At 55.8% G+C, this 15,689-nt stretch overlaps 1 protein-coding gene and 1 non-coding gene across 2 annotated transcripts in view; both read right to left on the bottom strand.

Moving 5' to 3' along the window:
- MYOM3 (myomesin 3) overlaps positions 1-15,689 on the bottom strand; it is a 45,591-nt gene that overhangs the window by 15,929 nt on the left and 13,973 nt on the right. The window contains exons 9-21 of the mRNA XM_029949431.1: positions 15,382-15,522; positions 14,067-14,228; positions 13,392-13,533; positions 12,139-12,338; positions 11,343-11,396; positions 10,854-10,981; positions 7,829-8,012; positions 6,353-6,527; positions 5,921-6,042; positions 5,326-5,513; positions 4,939-5,065; positions 3,763-3,941; positions 633-747 (exon numbers count right to left, since the gene is read on the bottom strand). Of these exons, the coding sequence (XP_029805291.1) occupies positions 633-747; positions 3,763-3,941; positions 4,939-5,065; positions 5,326-5,513; positions 5,921-6,042; positions 6,353-6,527; positions 7,829-8,012; positions 10,854-10,981; positions 11,343-11,396; positions 12,139-12,338; positions 13,392-13,533; positions 14,067-14,228; positions 15,382-15,522 (1,917 nt within the window). The remainder of the gene's footprint in view (positions 1-632; positions 748-3,762; positions 3,942-4,938; positions 5,066-5,325; positions 5,514-5,920; positions 6,043-6,352; positions 6,528-7,828; positions 8,013-10,853; positions 10,982-11,342; positions 11,397-12,138; positions 12,339-13,391; positions 13,534-14,066; positions 14,229-15,381; positions 15,523-15,689) is intronic.
- LOC115300539 lies at positions 2,242-2,352 on the bottom strand. Its single transcript, XR_003912709.1, has one exon. It is a non-coding gene; the product is annotated as a U6 spliceosomal RNA (small nuclear RNA).

The following is a 15,689-nucleotide window of genomic DNA, read 5'->3' as shown; positions in this document are numbered from 1 at the left end:
ACCCAGCGCAGCACCTGGCGTGGGTGGTAGGAGAGGACTTCAGGAGTTGTTGACGCAAAACAGACAAAGCCTCACGTGGTATCTGAAATGGAGGTGGGTATTATTTTATTTTTTTAGCGTTTTTTAGGTTTTGGGGGAGAGGGGTAGAAAGAGAAAGAGACACAGATTCTGAAGCAGCTCCAGGCTCTGAGCTGTCAGCACAGAGCCCGACGTGGGGCTTGAATCCACTAGCTGTGAGATCATGACCTGAGCCGAAGTCGGACGTTTAACTGACTGAGCCACCCAGGTGCCCGAGTTGGGTATTACTTTAAATATCCACGAAGAGTTGTGGGAGTTTATGAATATGGCATGTGAAAGAATGGAAGACCCCATCGAATAAGAACAAAAGATATGTTCATACCTTGGGGTCCCCCAGAAAAAACAGGAGTGGGGAGTGGGCGAGGAACAGGCAAAAAGGAAAGGCAGAGCTGGATGATGTGTAGGTGGGCGGTGGGAGGGGGGGCCCTTCCTGCTCGCATCTGCAAGCTTCTCACAACCCTCCTCCTTGATGGCACAGCCGGGCCTTGTGGTGTCACGCTCCCCTTCCCCCCACCTGGCTTGTCCTCCAGGAGTATGGCCCCCTCCCCCCTTACCTGGCTTGTCCTCCAGGAGCACAGGGTCAGTGGGCATGGACGGCTGTCCCGGACCAGCTGAATTCACGGCCTGAACCTGGAACCTGTAACTGTTTCCTGGCTGCAGGTCAGAGATCTGGGGGAGGTGGACGGTGGGCCAGAGTGAGCGCTGAGGACCACAGACTCGCCCTTCCCACAGCGCTGGCCAAGGGGTGCCGGGAGCCCCTCGCTGGTGGAAGTCTGTCCTGGGGTGGGGGGCAGGCCAGGAGCACCCCATGGTCCTGCGTCCCAGCCTGTGGTGGGTCCCTGTGCTGGGATTGCTGCCCATGCCCGTGGCACATGGAATCCTGCCCACTGAACTCGTCACCTGCCTCGACAAGGAAACCCCCATCTCGTCTCCATCCATCACCCCAGAAAGAAGCCTTGACATCTTTCTCTCGAGCCCTACACATCTCATCACCGAGTTCACACTTTCCCAACACTTCTTGAATGTGGCTACTCTTCTCCATGTCCCAGCCATGGCCTTGATTGAGGCTTTATCTCTCCCCACCTGGATTAGCCCAACAGTTCCCCAAATGGTGTCCCTGACTCTAGACCCTTCTTCCCGGTCTTTCCTTCTGCCAATTCTTCCAAGGTGCCAGTCTGATTATGCTTAGTGCCTAAAGGCTAATCCGGGCCTCGCCTTCTGTGTCTTCTGTGCTCTTGCCATTCTGTGTGGCCCCTTCACTCCATGACTCCCTCCGGGTGCCCAGATTCACCTCACCGGTTTCCCGTTTCACAGCGCCATGCCTTCGCCCTTGCTGAGCCCTCTGCCTGCAATGCCCTCCCCTCGTTCTTGGTCTAGCCAATGCCAATTCATCCTCGAACACTCAGCTCAGCCCGGGCAGATTCAAGGACTCCAGAAAGGGTCTCTTGGAACTCCCAGAATCCCTTTGGACCTACCCATCAATTGTACAACACACAGTATGGTAACTGCTTCTTGCCCGAAGACCGTGGCTTATCTTTTTATGTCTAGGATCTGGCTCTAGACCTGGCACTCAGAAGGTGTCAAGAGGTGTTTAGTAAATGACTGAATGAATGCCAGCCAAGTCGCCACAGCTCAGAAATGGTGCCAAGTCACCAGGGCGCGTCCAGCCTGGCCTGGGCCAAGCTATGTGGGGAGTCAGAGGACCGTCCCTCTCATGTGGCTCTCTGGAGCCACCTGTCCAGCACTGGCCGACTCGACTGCAGGGGGCTTGACTCCGAGGGGCCGAAACTGCAGAATCGCCAGCATCCCACCGGCCACGGCCTGTCCTCCCCATTTCTGTTTCCAGTGGCCTTACTGTTATTGCTTCAAAATGAAAGTCTTAAATTTTTCTGATTCTAAAAGAAATACAAACTTGTTGGGAAAATAGTAAAGCAACGGAGGAGAATATAAAATGAAGGGTTAAGCTCTCCTGGCAGCCCCCCCACAGATGACTAGAAATAACAATTTTTTTTTCAAAGAAAAATTTGGCTCTACTTCCCGGTGCAAGCTGACCCTCCATGTAACACTGCACAAGGTTTCTTGCACGATGAGAAGAGAAGCAGATGTCCCTTTGCACTGCCTCGCTTTGCCAGAGAGTCACCTTAGTCTGCTGGCAAAGTCTGCAAAAACACAGAAGGCCTCACGAATTTGCATGTCATCCTTGTGCCGGGCCTCTGCCGGTCTCCTCTGGTCGTTCTAATTTTAGTAAAGGTGCTGCCGGAGCGGAGCGAGCACCAGGAATAACAATTCTGCAAACGTAGACTTTGAAACGCACAGACACCACATAGAAACGTGACGCGTGCCATGTTAGTATCGTCTTTGCACCTTGTTTGGGGCGTCTTGAACTTGCCTTCTTCTCTCTTGGTGCTAACCGATGGAATGCTAACGTGTGGTTTTAAAACTGCACACTCTCTTGCCTGCTGGTGGAAGACACCTCAGGAAAGTGAGTTGGAGAAGACATTCCTCTTTCCCCTAGAGCTCCAGGAAACAAAATCTAGTCCACGTCACGGGACTGTCCTCACAGATGTTTTTCAACGACAGGCGGCCTGTGGGATGTGCTGGCTGCAGAGATGGGCACTGGTGTGTGGAAACAGCCCCAGGCACCGGGAAGTCTGGGATTCTGACTGATTGTCTAAGGTAGTGATTTGGGTCCACTAAGATCACTTCAGCTGACACTTTTTTTTTTCTGGCACATACAGTATTTGTGAGTTGGAAGTTAAAATGACTACCACAGGCAAATAAAACCAAGGATTCTGCTAGATTTCTTCTTTATCCAAAGACATTAGAGTTTGTTTCTCATTTAAATTAAGAAATATAAGGGGCACCTGGGTGGCTCAGTCGGTTAAGTGTCAGGCTTTGGCTCAGGTCATGATCTTAGGTTCATGAGTTGGAGCCCTGCATTGGGCTTTGCGCTGACAGCTCAGAGCCTGGAACCTGCTTTGGATCTGTGTCTCCCTCTCTCTCTGCCCCTCCCCTGCTTGCATCTCTCTCTTTCTCAAAGATAAATAAACATAAAAAAAGAAATATATATCTATGTATATGTTTGTTAATGTGTAATATTATATATATGTAGTATGTTATCAAACATACAAATATCCTACTTTGTTTCCTACTTTTTTCTTTTGAGCCACAGGTGATGGATCTATTTTCACGTCAGTACGTTCATGAAGATACACCTCATTTTGCTACTGTCACTCCTTAAACTATCATCGCCTTTCTACTCCCTGGCACCGGATTCCACTTTAAGGATACACTGATTGATTTAAGCAAACCCTCTACTGACGGACATGTTTCCAACTTTTGCCTTTAAGGTCTTTGCACACTTGCTTCATTATTTCTCTGCAATCCAATCCCAGAAGGAGAATTCCCGGCCCAAGGAAGGAGGCCTATCCAAAGCTGACATATGTGGATGATTTTAAGTGAGGGTTTAGGGAGAAGTGTGCCCAGCTTGGAGCAGGTTAAGACACCCAACGCGCTGTGTGACCCTGGGTGTGCCCCTCCCCGTCTCTGGTCCTGTGCTGACATTAAGTAAAGGCCTAATGTCATGACCTAAGGGTCATTCCACTACAATGTCTGTGGTCCTGCTCTGTCCAGTGGCAGGAAAGGCTCGGGGTGGGGCGGGGTGTGAAGGGGCAGGGGACTCACCCGCAGGTGGGTGCCAGAGATGAGGTCTGGGCTGACTGGCTTCCACTGTTCAGAGCCTTCCTCCTGGACACTGACCAGGTAGCCTGTGACGGGGCCAGCCCCGGTGTGCAGCGGCGGCTCCCACTTCAGCATCAGGGAGGTGGCCCGCACCTCCAACGCCTGCACGTCATATGGGGGACCTGGGGGAGGCGGGTAGAGGAGGCGTTGGCCAGCAGACAGTCGGCAGCCAGCCGGGTGGTCAGTAGTCAACCTTGTCAATCTGGAAATGTCTGCTCTGGGCCTAGTGGGGACCTGGCGGGACTTGGCTTCATGACAAAGCTTGGTCTTGGTCTGGGCCTAAGAAAGGGTAAACTTTTCAAACTGTGCTCAGCATCACTTCCGGAAGCATCCATGATCTTCTCCCTCCCTATTCCAGGCAGCAGTAACCCTTCTAATGCCTTTGTTATTTTAATGATTAGTGTAGGGGCTAAAGCATGACCCCCAGAGTCAGATCACCGGGGTCCATGCCCCAGCTTCAGGCTTGGACTCTGGGCAAGTTCCTCAACCCTTCTGTTCCTGTCTCCTCATCTGCAAAATGCAGATGATGATGATGATTAGTATAATCTAGTGTTGTTACAAGCATGAATGGTGTAATTTGTGGAATCTGTCCGTACAGGGGAGGTCCCCAATAAATATCAGTTATTTATAATTACTGTCTAAAGCATCACACATACTAATTATCTACCATTTGGTTTAAAAAGCCCCAGCACCGAGCTGAATAGAAAGATGGAAGGTTGTGATCCTTCTTTCCTAGGGAGGAGGCGGGGGCTCATCTGAGAGAAAGCTAACAGGGTTGCGGGCGGTGTGTGCGGGGTGTCGGTTGCCCTAACAGAGTGCCCTTGGGCTTTGACATTGGTCTGTGGCCAAAATCAAGCTCAGATGGTATGCTGAGCTAGGGGATAGTTTATGCTGAGGGTACAGAGCCAGCTGATGGCCAAGGTCAGGGGTCCTCTAAGGCAAGGTTAAGACTGTCTGTGTCAGAGGGTTGGATGGTGGAAGGGGCCAGGGGCTGAGGTCTGGGACCGACAGAACAGGCTTGGGTGCACAGAGAGCTTGGTGACGCCCATCTCTCTGGTTGGACTGCGGGGGGGAGGGGTGAGGGCAGGTGCCGGACTTCAGCATCTTCTGACCTCTCACCTGGTTGGGGCATCGTCCACTCTTTGCACTCAAACAGGCCACTGGGCGCCGACAGCTCGCCAACGCCGGCCCAGTTTGCTGCCCTGGCACGGAACTCGTAGAAGTGGCCTTCATGAAGGTTACTGACCTTGAAGAGCAGAGACATCTGGTGAAAGCCAAGGCCGGGGCAGAAAGGGAAAGGGGCGCGGCAGCGGCAGTGGGGAGGGCAGAGCAGGAAGTCCATGGGGCCTTAAACAAGATGAGTCAAGTGAGTCTGCACCTGAGAATCCACCAGATTATTGAGTCGAGGGAACCTGAGGCCTTTGTGGCTTCAGGACCTCTACTAGTGACCTCTGGTCTCCACCGGCACAGGCCAGGACCAGGCCGGAGCCCACACTGCAGGCTTACCTTGCAGACCCGGGTGGGGATGGGCTGCCGGTTGACCGGGTGCCAGTCCAGCTCCTCTGAGTCATGCTGGTCCAGGAAGTAGCCCAGGATCTTGCCGCCTCCACGACGCTTGGGGGGCTTCCACCCAATGACCATATCGTGTTTCCCACAGCTCAGGAGCGCGAAATCATACGGGGCAGAAGGCGTGGCTGCGGGAGGAGGGAGGTGAGGGCCGCTGCTTCCTTAGGGGCGGCCGGATTGGGCAGTGGGGCCCCAGGGAGCCAACATGCGCCCTCCAGTGGATGCCTACCTCGAGTTGGGGGCACCACCTTAGCCAACAGCATTTGCTGGTAATCCTGACTCTGCTCACTAGAGGGCACCGGGGCCTCAGAGCTGGTCAGACATTGCCCCTTGGCCTCAGGCCATTGTCCTTTCCTCCCAAAAGGAAAGGGGGTGGGTAGTGCTCAGGGTCGGCTTTAGTTCCCCTCAGAGGACTTCTGCCCCCTTGGTCTCTGGGGTTGGACTCTTTGAGAGGTGGTCTATAAGCCCCTGCACTCTGCCCAGCTCAGGGCTGCCCCCAGGAGACACGCAGGCTGGACCTGCACTTCGGACTTACCCAGAGCCTGTTTGACCCTGATGGGCTCCGTGGCAGCTGAGCTGTCACCGACCCCCGCCTCGCTGACTGATCGGACACAAAACTCATACTCCTTCCCCGTCTTCAGCCCGGGAACCGTAAACCTGGAAAGGAAATGTGCACGTTTTCAGGGAGCATTCAGCCAGTGTTTGCTGAAAAGAGGGCTCTGGTCAAGTTCCAGTTTTCCACTACTCGCTAAGGGACTTTGGCAAGTCGCTAATGCCTCAGTTTCTTCGTCTGTATGGTGGTAACAAAAACAAGAGTCCTAAACCCAGAGGATTGCAGTTGGAACGGACTGACCTAACCTAGGAAAAGAGCCTAGAACAGTGCCCAGTGCCCAGCGGCACGTAGTGAACGGGCGGGCACCAAGACCCTCACGGCCCCTCCTGGCGGGAAGGCTGGGGCCAAACTCACTTGCTGCCCTGGATGGGTTTGTTGTTAACCGTTTGCCACTCAGATGACCCTGCCTCCCGGGAGTAGATGTAATAACCCAGGAGCTCTGCACCGCCTTTCACGGGGTCCCAGGTCAGGGACACAGAGGTCTGCGTGTCTCGGAACGCTTGAACTTGAGCTGGAGGAGGCAGAGTAGCTACAAAACAGAAACGTGGGTGTGTGAGGATGTGGAGGAGAGGGGAGGGATGTGGGGAAAGACTGGGAGGAGCCCCCACCACCTGGAGGGTGGCAGGGGGGTGGCAGACATGCCCTGAGGCTGCGGGCACCTCCTCCTGGGCTCAGGGGTTGCCTCAGACTCTATTATTCTCACGTCCTCCCCCTCTTACCTCCAACGTCTCTGCTCCCTCACTAAAGCCTCCGTTCATTAGCCCTTAGTCTCCGTCCCCCCCCTCCCTCCACACGGTCTCTCTCTTTGGCTTTTTTTGTGTCTTCTAATCTTGCATAATAATTTTACTTTTACAATACAAGTAAATGCTTTTTCTTTTTTCCTCCCTTCCCTCCCTCTCTCTCTTCTTTTTCTCTCCTTTCCTTTTCTGAACTATACAGGAACCTTGCCCTAAAACTTCCTTGTGGTCCGGAGACTGCTCACATCTGATCACAAACCACTCACTGGCCAGACTTCAAACCTACATGTTACTTGGGCCAGAATGAAAGAAAAACACCACTTGTCCACCAACCCTGGCTATGAATATATATATGTGTATACAAATATATATATATATATATTTTTTTCTCCCTCTAACTTAGTGAAACAGATCAAATCTAGGACTTTGCTATCTTCCCCAAATGTGCCCTGCGGCACCTGAGGCTTTTCTTGGAAAGGGTGTGCTGCAGCTGGGTCCCTTAAAGGGCTAGTCAGTCATGACAGCTGCAGAGAACTTTGGATCTCACCGAAGCACAAAGAACCCCAGGATCCAGAGGCCTCAGAATGGGGAGGTGCCCTGGGAGGTTGGGCCCAGGATGGAGATGCAGCTGGGAGACTCAGAAAGGGGCAGGGGTAGGGGGGAGCGACCACCAGGCTTTCAGGTGAGGCAGGTGAGGACACAGGGCTTGCAGTTAGGAAATAACTTGCTCAGGTGCTCGCCGTGCTGCTGATGGGGGTGTCCTGACTGGTGAGCCAGGGCTCAGAGCGGGACAGCTTTGGAGCCGAGGGACCACCTGCTCACGCTCAGCTTCTGCGCTGGACCAGCTGGGTTCTACAACTGTGAACTGGTGCTCTGGAAAAATCTTCCATATTCTCATGAGCTCCCCACCCAGAAGAATGTGATTCCTGATGTTCTGAGATCAGGGCCGAGAGCATGCTGCTTTTCAGCTTCACGATAGGTAGAGGGGGTCAGGGATGGGGAATTGAGCAGGGCTTTGTCTCTGCAGCGATGGAGTGCCGGCCCTGGACGCTGATGGCCTGGTCTGCCCCACTCTCCTGCATCACGCGGGTACCTGGCTTCCCCCTCAAGGCGATGGGCTCGCTGGGCTCCGAGGCATCACTCATGCCGTACTGGTTTATTGATCGCACTCTGAAGACATAGGACTTCCCTTTCTCCAGATCCAAAAGGGCGAACCTTGGGGATTTCACAGGAGTTTCTGAGCTGATGGCTTCCCAGGTGCCGCTACCTATGACCGACTGTGACAAAGGAAATGAACTTAGCAGTTGCTTGGGACCGGGCTCTGTGTCCACACATGCTCCCATTAACTTCGAACCCCTGGCCCAGGCTGCCCTGGAACACTGAGCTCTGGGTCCCCTGTCCCCTCAACATCTCTGCCCGGGTGCGTCCTGAGCGTCTCACATTCAACATGACTAGAACTTGACTTTGGATCTTGCCCCCAAACCCACCCATATTTGGTTGGGGGCCCCATCCTTCTAACTGCTCAGGGCAAAGTCCTGGAAGCTATCCCAGACCCCTTCCCTCTGACCCTCACATCCCAAATACGCTCCTTCAACAAATTCAGTCGGCCCCGCCTTCAACATTTATCCAGAATCCAACCTTGGCATCCACCCTATTGACCCCGGCCACAGCCTTGATCCAAGCCATCACCAACGTCATCATCTCTCAGCTGAGCTACGTCACTCTTCTCCAAATGACAATCAGAAGGACCCTTTCAGAGCACAAGTCAGACCACATCCCCATCCGCCCAGCTGACATCTCCCTCAGGATGGAAGCTTCTTTGTGGCCTGACTCCTGCTACCCATCTGGCCATATCCACTTTCCCTTTCACCTGTGCCTCCCTGATCTTCCTGATGGCACCAGGCCCAACTCCTGCCTCTGGGCCTTTGCACTTCCTGGTCTCTTTGCCTGGGATATCTGCCCCCCGCCCCCCGAAATCCCTACAAGGATCCTCATTTCCTTTAGGCTTTTATTCAAAACTCCCCCTCTCAGAGAGGACTCCCCAGCTCCCCATCTAAAAAGTCAGCCAAACTTCCCCCAAATACTTCAACCCCCCTCCCTGCTTTTTGTCTTTCTCCTTAACACCTACCACCCACTGGTTAAAGTGCTAAGTATCTTCCTGACTTATCTTTTTTACCATCAGTCCTGAACCAGGGGTTTGTCTATTTCATCCACTGCCAAATCCCTGATGCATGGGAGGTGCTCAGTCTGTTTGTGGGACCAACAGGTGAGACAATGAATGAATTCTCACAATAACCCTGCAAGGTGCATCTTAATGTCCCCACCAATGAGAAAACTTGGGTTCAGGAGTGTTGGTCACTGGTGTGTCTGGTATTTATTTTTCATTAAAAATTTTTGTTTAATGTTTATTTTTGAGAGCAAGAAAGACAGAGTATAAGTGAGGAGGGGCAGAGAGAGAGAGAGAGAGAGAGAGAGAGAGACAGAATCCGAAGAAGACTCAGAGCCTGATGCAGGACTTGAACCCACGAACCACGAGGCCATGGCCTGAACCAAAATCAGACACTCAACCAACTGAGCCACCCAGGCACCCGTGTCTGGTAGTTAAGCTCAGGTGTGGGTGCCTCCAAAGCTGCTCGCTCTTCGTAGCATAAGGGACCCAAAAAACAGCCATAGAGCCCGGATCTCTGGGCAGAGAGAAGGTGAAGAGCTGAATGGGAAGGCAGGGGAGTACGGTGCCCAGAGGCCACTTCTGCTGAGTCTGGGTATGAATGACAGTTAAGGCTGGGAGGCAGTGGGGGAGCTCAGGGACCCGCCCTCTCTGTGCTTGCCCCCCCGGGGGCCCCCCCCCCCCCCCCCCCCCCCCCCCCCCCCCCCCCCCCCCCCCGCCTGTCAGTAGTCCAGAACCCAGCCAGGCCCAAAAAATCACAATAAAAACCAGCAAGCGCTGCTCAGCCCCTACTGTGTGCCAGGTGCTATTCTAAGTCCTTACGTACTTTCATTCATTTGACCCTCATGTTGGCTCTTTAAGGTATGTACGGTTATTATCTCTTTTATGGAAGAAGAAACTGAGGCACAGAGAGACTAAATAACTTGCCCAAGGTCACACAGCTAGCAAGTAAGAGAGACCAGATTTGAACCCAGGGAACCTGACTCCAACATTTTAACCATCACATGACACAGCCTCACAAAACAAGGCCTCAACGACCCACAGCTTTCCTATGTGGGAAAACAGGACTGCCCGTGCGTGTGCAAAGAGAGGCCCATTTGAACCACCAGAGGCAGAGATTCCTCCCAGGAACTTTCATAAACCCTGTGCTCCCCCTACTCCGTGCCAGGTCGTGTGCTGGGTGCAGCAGGTATCGAGAAGGTAACCCTGGTCTCTTCTTTCAGGGGCGTCGGAGTCTAGAACGTGTCCTCGGGACACGTCGACAGGCCCAGAGCTGCTGGCCCAGCGGTGCGCTGCATCTGATTTCACCCTCCATGCGATGGCGATGCCGGAGGAAACTGAGGCTCAGGGAGCTCAGGAAACTGGCTCGCACGGCAGGAGTCAGGATTTGAGTCGATCTTAACACCATGCCGGTTTTCACCCTGCCAGCTGCCTCCCCTCCACTGTGAAATCCGCTCGGAATGAGCTGCCTGCCCGCAGCCCCAGACACTGTCCCCACTCCGTCTGGGTGAGAACTGCCTCCCCCGCCCCCTCCCCCCTGCCGAGTGAGTGCTGCTGGCTGAGACCCTGGCTCCAGGGTACCCTCCCAATGTGGTCCTGGCCAGGAACAGGGGCTTGACCGTGTGACTCCATGCCAGCCAGACTTGGGAGTGGGGAGGGGCCCCGGAAATGGCAGATTGTACTGCTGTTATTGTTGTCTGTGTCCCTTAATTCTGTGTATTTCCATGAACGGCCTCAGGAGCCGCTGCCAGGGACTGGCCTGGCTGGGCTGAGGTCACCTCCAAAGGTCTGCCCCCGTGTCGGGCCAATCTCAGCCCTTCCAGGCAGGATTCCCTTCCAGGGGACACTGCCTGTGGTCTCTCGGTGCTCCCCCCCAGCCCCCACACCTCCGGTGTGACAGGATGCCTACTCTTCAGCCTGGACTGGGTGGGGGCCCTTGGAGTCTCCGTACCTTCTCCAGAGAGTATGTCAGTGGGGCTTTGCCCCGAGGTCTTGGCTCGTCCCAGCCCAGAACCACATAGGCATCCCGGATCTCACTGGCATGGACATTGGTCGGGGGTGACGGGATGGTCACAAAGTCTGGAATCAGAGTCATCGAGGGGCAGAGACGGGTGGGCTGTCAGAGACCCTTCATTTCATAGAGGAGGAAATGGGCCCAGAGAGGGGCAGGAACTTGCTCCAGGCCACCCAGCGTGAGAGGCCAGGTCTCCTGATGTCCTCCCCAGGATTTCCCCAACATGCCACTTCCTCCACAAGGGGGCACAGCAAGACAGGCCACCATCACCCAAGAACACTGGCCTTCTCTGACTGGACCTCACCACCCTCACCTCCCCACGCCCCACACATGGACAGCTTCTGTCTCTCTGCTGGTTTGTGTCCCGGAGTTTCCAGAACCATAAAGCTCCAGCTTGAGGCTAAGTGTCTAGAGATTCACACATACCTTCAAAATCATCTGTGCTGACCGTGATCTTGTTTCCCAGGTCAAAGTGGATCTCTAGGGTGGAGAATGGAGCATGTTGGGGGGTGGTGCAGGCGGTGTGAGCAGTGGGGGTGGGGCCTGGGGCAGGAGGGATCAAGGAAGGACCTGCCAACTCTGGGTGCTGATTCCTCGCCCTGTTCCCAGTCCTGTTTGACCTCAAGCAGGTGCTGTCTGAGCCCCCATATTCTCGGGGTCTAAAGTAGAACACTGCTGTTCTGGACCCTGAGAACAGGGCAAATCTTGTTTTCTTGGGGCAAATGGGGACAGAAGAGAAGTGATGGGTCTGGGGTTGGATACCTAGGGCACGGTGGAGCTGGAAGGCGAGCCCAAGTCAGGTTGACCCCTCTAAGCCGAAAGGGTGATGCCCCCCACCACATGCCCCCAGGCTGATGGCTCCTGAAGCAGGTGCTGTAGTGCTCCCTCAGATTAGCATCTCCTGTGGGCAGATTTGTGTTTCTTCCATCAGACTAGCTGTACCTTCTCCTTCAGGCCAGGAGTTCCTAAGGACAGCACTGTGCTTACTCTAACAGCCTAGGGGTTCCTGAGACGGTGTCTCCTCCATCAGACTAGAGGTTTTTGAGACTGTGTCTTCCCCATTAGGCTAGGGGGTCCTGAGGGCTCTGCTGTGTCTCACCCGCCCCCGCACCTTGGACTAGGGCTTGGAATGGGGGCTGTGGCACCTGCGTCCTGCATAAGGCAGTCCTGATCATGCCCTGACCGACCCTCTAGAATGTGCCTTCAGGGCCTCTGTACCCACCTTTCTTTCTCCGGGCTTCATCACGGTCGCCCATGACAACCAGGTCTGAGGCCTTGGAGGGGACGCTGCTGCCTGCTCTGTTCACAGCTCTCACCCGGAACCGATAGCTCTGGCCTTCGATGAGGCCTTGGATGGGGCACCGGCAGGTCCCACCGGGGGCTTCGTGGCACGGCACCCACTGCCCAGACTCGCCCTGGCACCTGGGGGAGAGAGGCCTCCGCTCCAGCCCCTGCCCGTGACTCCACCTTCCCAGTGCAAGCCCGGGGGAGGCCACTTCTCCACCCCAGACCGCCGGCCCCGCTCACTGCTGCCAGTTCCAGTCCTGCTGAACCTTCAAAAGCCTGGCTCCGACCTCGGGCCCCCAGGAGGCCCTGCCCATCCTTGACCACCGGGCCGATCAAGACAGCTAGTGCCTGCATGCAGATCTCCCGTGTGCCTGGAGCTGCGCTGCACCCTCCCCGTCCAGGTGTTACCTTCACGCTACAAACAGGGGGTCTCTTCTGGGCTTGGACAGATGCGCCGCGAGTCACATGGCTCAGCAGTGGCAGAGTTAGAATTTCACCCAAGGGCTGTCCACGTTGGCGTGCGCTCCAGATTGACTCTCAGAGTGTGGGCTGTCTGTGCCCTCCGGCCGTTCCCCAGCAGGCGCCGAGGCCGGATGGGGCAGTGGGCGCATGGCGTCTACATCCTGCCTCTACCACTGACAAGCACAAGCCTTGGGGAGTCACCCCATGTGCCTCAGTTCCCTCATCCGTAGGATGGGGCGCTAACGGGAGTCCGGCACCCCCTTGGATAGGCATTGCAGGGATCAGAGAGGTAAGGCATGCGGCTCCAGCCTGTGAGCCCGGCCGCCGTGGGGGCCTGGGTGCTACCTCATGCTGGGGGCTCCCAGTCGCAGCAAAGAAGGTGGGATGTCCGGCTCCTCCCCTTCCTACGGTGCCCCCTCCTTCCGGTCAGTGCTTCCTGTCCCTGCCTGTCACTAAGGGGGGAAGTAGCCACCATATCCACTTGTGCTCAGTTTCAAGTACTTAACGTTTGCCCTCCTAGGGTCCAGAGGGCTGACTCCGGTGTCAGAATTCCAGATTTGGGGCATGGTACCCCCCCTCTAGCCCCTAAATCATATAGCCTGGTCTACCTCCTGCCCCATTCCGAGGCTAGACACGGGGCTCCCTCTTTCCTGTGGCCCCAACTTCTGTTCTTACAACCAGGCAGAGGTCTCCCTGGGGATTCTGCCGCTCAGGAGGCTGACTCACCGCTCGATAGAGTAGCTGGTGATGAGGCTGCCCCGGGTGTCGCTGGGCGGGGTCCAGGTCAGGATGAGGCAGTCTCTGTTCACATTCAGGCAGCGGACATTCAGAGGGGAGCCTGGGGCCCCTGGCTTCTCGGCTGCCGCATCTGAAGCCCAGAGTGGAGGGTTGGGAGGGTGGGGGAGGGGAATGTTCTTCCAGTCCGTGTTTACCTGGCAAGTGACCCCTCCCGCTCCCGCCCAACAACTTCTTCTCAAGAACCCTCCAGGGCTCGGTGTTGGTTTCGAGGACCAGGCCCTGAAAGGATTAGTGTAATGAATCCCTGAGCCCTGTAGCATCCCATTCTGTGGATGGGAAAACTGAGTCTCAGAGAGATAAAGTGACTCGCCCAAGGTCGCCCAACTAGTCAAGTGGCAAAGCCAGGATTTGAAACCAGTTCAAAGACCATGAGGCAGAACTCAACAGGTACTAGGATCCAGCCCACGCTCAGTCTCCACGGCTCCCGAGTCTGAGACTCGGCTGTGCCCGAGGGTCATAGGATGTAACAGGGATTCTTAGAGACTCTCACTCACCACCCCTATTTATAACGGGGAAACTGAGACCCCAAGAGGGTGGAAAATTCACCCAAGGTCCCACAGCCACTCTGGGCTCTTACACTCCCTCCCTGCCAAGCCCTCTCACCTCTCACAAACACGTAGGCGCTCTGCTCCTGGGGCCCGAAGGGTGAAGGCACCTGGACAGTGTAGAGCCCCTCATCCTCCTTGTAGGCACAGGACACCTTCAGGCATGCCTGGCGGTCTTCGTAGAGGATCTCTCGGCGGATTGAGGATCTCAGTAGTTTCCCTGGGGGGAAGGGTCCGGTGTGAGCTCTGGCCTCACCTGGGAACCCATAGGTGCCCAGTCTGGGGGTTTAGGCAGAGGCATGGCTGGCGTGGCTGGTGTGGCTGTGGCCTGCAGCTCAGCTGGCGAGTTGGGGAGGGGGTGGGGTCTCCAGGGCTCTGCCAAGAAGGATCCTGAACGCCCCTCTGCAGAAGCCTTGGGGAGCAGGGTAGGGGCCAGGGCAGGGGCCAGCGGGAATGGGGTTTAGTGAAGCGGTCAGAGGCTCAGCGAGGTGTTGGAGATGCTGCGAGAACATGGGAACAGGAGAGACGGGGCCCTTTGTGAGATGGGGATCTCTGCGGGGCAGTTCATTGTGGGTGTTGGGGCCTCAGTGGGGGGGGTGGGGGCTCACTGAGGGAGTTGGGGTGTCCGTGAGGAGGGCACAGGACTTGTTGAGGGGGCTAGGGTCAGTGAAGAGACTGGGGACTCAGTTGTGTGACTATAGTGAGAGGGACGGGGGGAGGGCTCTCCCTGGGGCTCAGGGAGGGTGTCCTGCCTGAGGCCACACTGTGGGCCATCCTGCTCTCCGTCCCTCCCTCCTGTCAGGGCCTCTGTTCTAGAAGATGGACAGGTTTGGGAAGACATCTCCACCTTATTGCAGCTGCTTCTCAAGGCTTCCTGTGGGTTCCCCATTCCCCCCCCACCACTAGCAGGTGCTGTCTCCCTAGGGGTGCTTGCAGAGGGAGGGCTGTTCTCCTTGACCTGCAGCTGCAATCCCGGTCACGGTAATGGGTGGGAAGGAGGTCCAGCCACCCTTCTCCTCCTTGGCTGCCAGTGGGCATGGCCACGACTGTGCTTCGGCTTTCTCCTTCTTCCCACAGGAAGAGCCCCTTGAGTCCACACATATCTGCCCATCCCTGCCCTGGTCCCCAGCACGGGGCCTGGCACCCACAGGTGCCTGCTGACCCTTGTAGGGTGACCTGATCTGAATCCACCTGGCTCTGCTCCTGCTTTCTTCTCCCTCTTCAGCACTCAGCACTCAGCTTGGGGAGGGGCATGGCTCCCTCCTTCCTTCACTGACCCAGGGACCAGTGTCGGGGATGGAGCCAAGGCTCTCGCCCCTCTCTGGCTTCCACTGCTGCCCCTGAAGGCTGGAGACCAGGACAGGGGTCCTCACCATCTCGGTACCACTGGATGTTCTGCTCAGCATCTAACACGTCTTCCAAAAATAAGCAGGACAGGGAGAAGGGCTCCTTCTCTCGGGCAAAGACGGGCTTCAGCACCGATGTGAATTCCACGCTGGGGCCAAACATCAGTCCTGGGGTGGGAACAGAAGTGAGGTCAGCAGCCTTCTGAGGCCACCCGCTTAGCCTGGGACATCCCACTCCTCTGGGGCAGGGTTCACAGTCCCCCGAGGTGGACTTCATGAGGAAAAACGGGCTGGGTCCTGGGGGTGGAAGAGGGGCAGAGATTTATCTAGGTAGG

This window comes from Suricata suricatta, chromosome 8 (assembly GCF_006229205.1).
Source record: "Suricata suricatta isolate VVHF042 chromosome 8, meerkat_22Aug2017_6uvM2_HiC, whole genome shotgun sequence".
In the NCBI taxonomy this organism is placed as follows: Eukaryota; Metazoa; Chordata; class Mammalia; order Carnivora; family Herpestidae; genus Suricata; species Suricata suricatta.
Note: the sequence above shows the minus strand (reverse complement) of the source record. Positions and strands in the feature narration are given on the sequence as shown.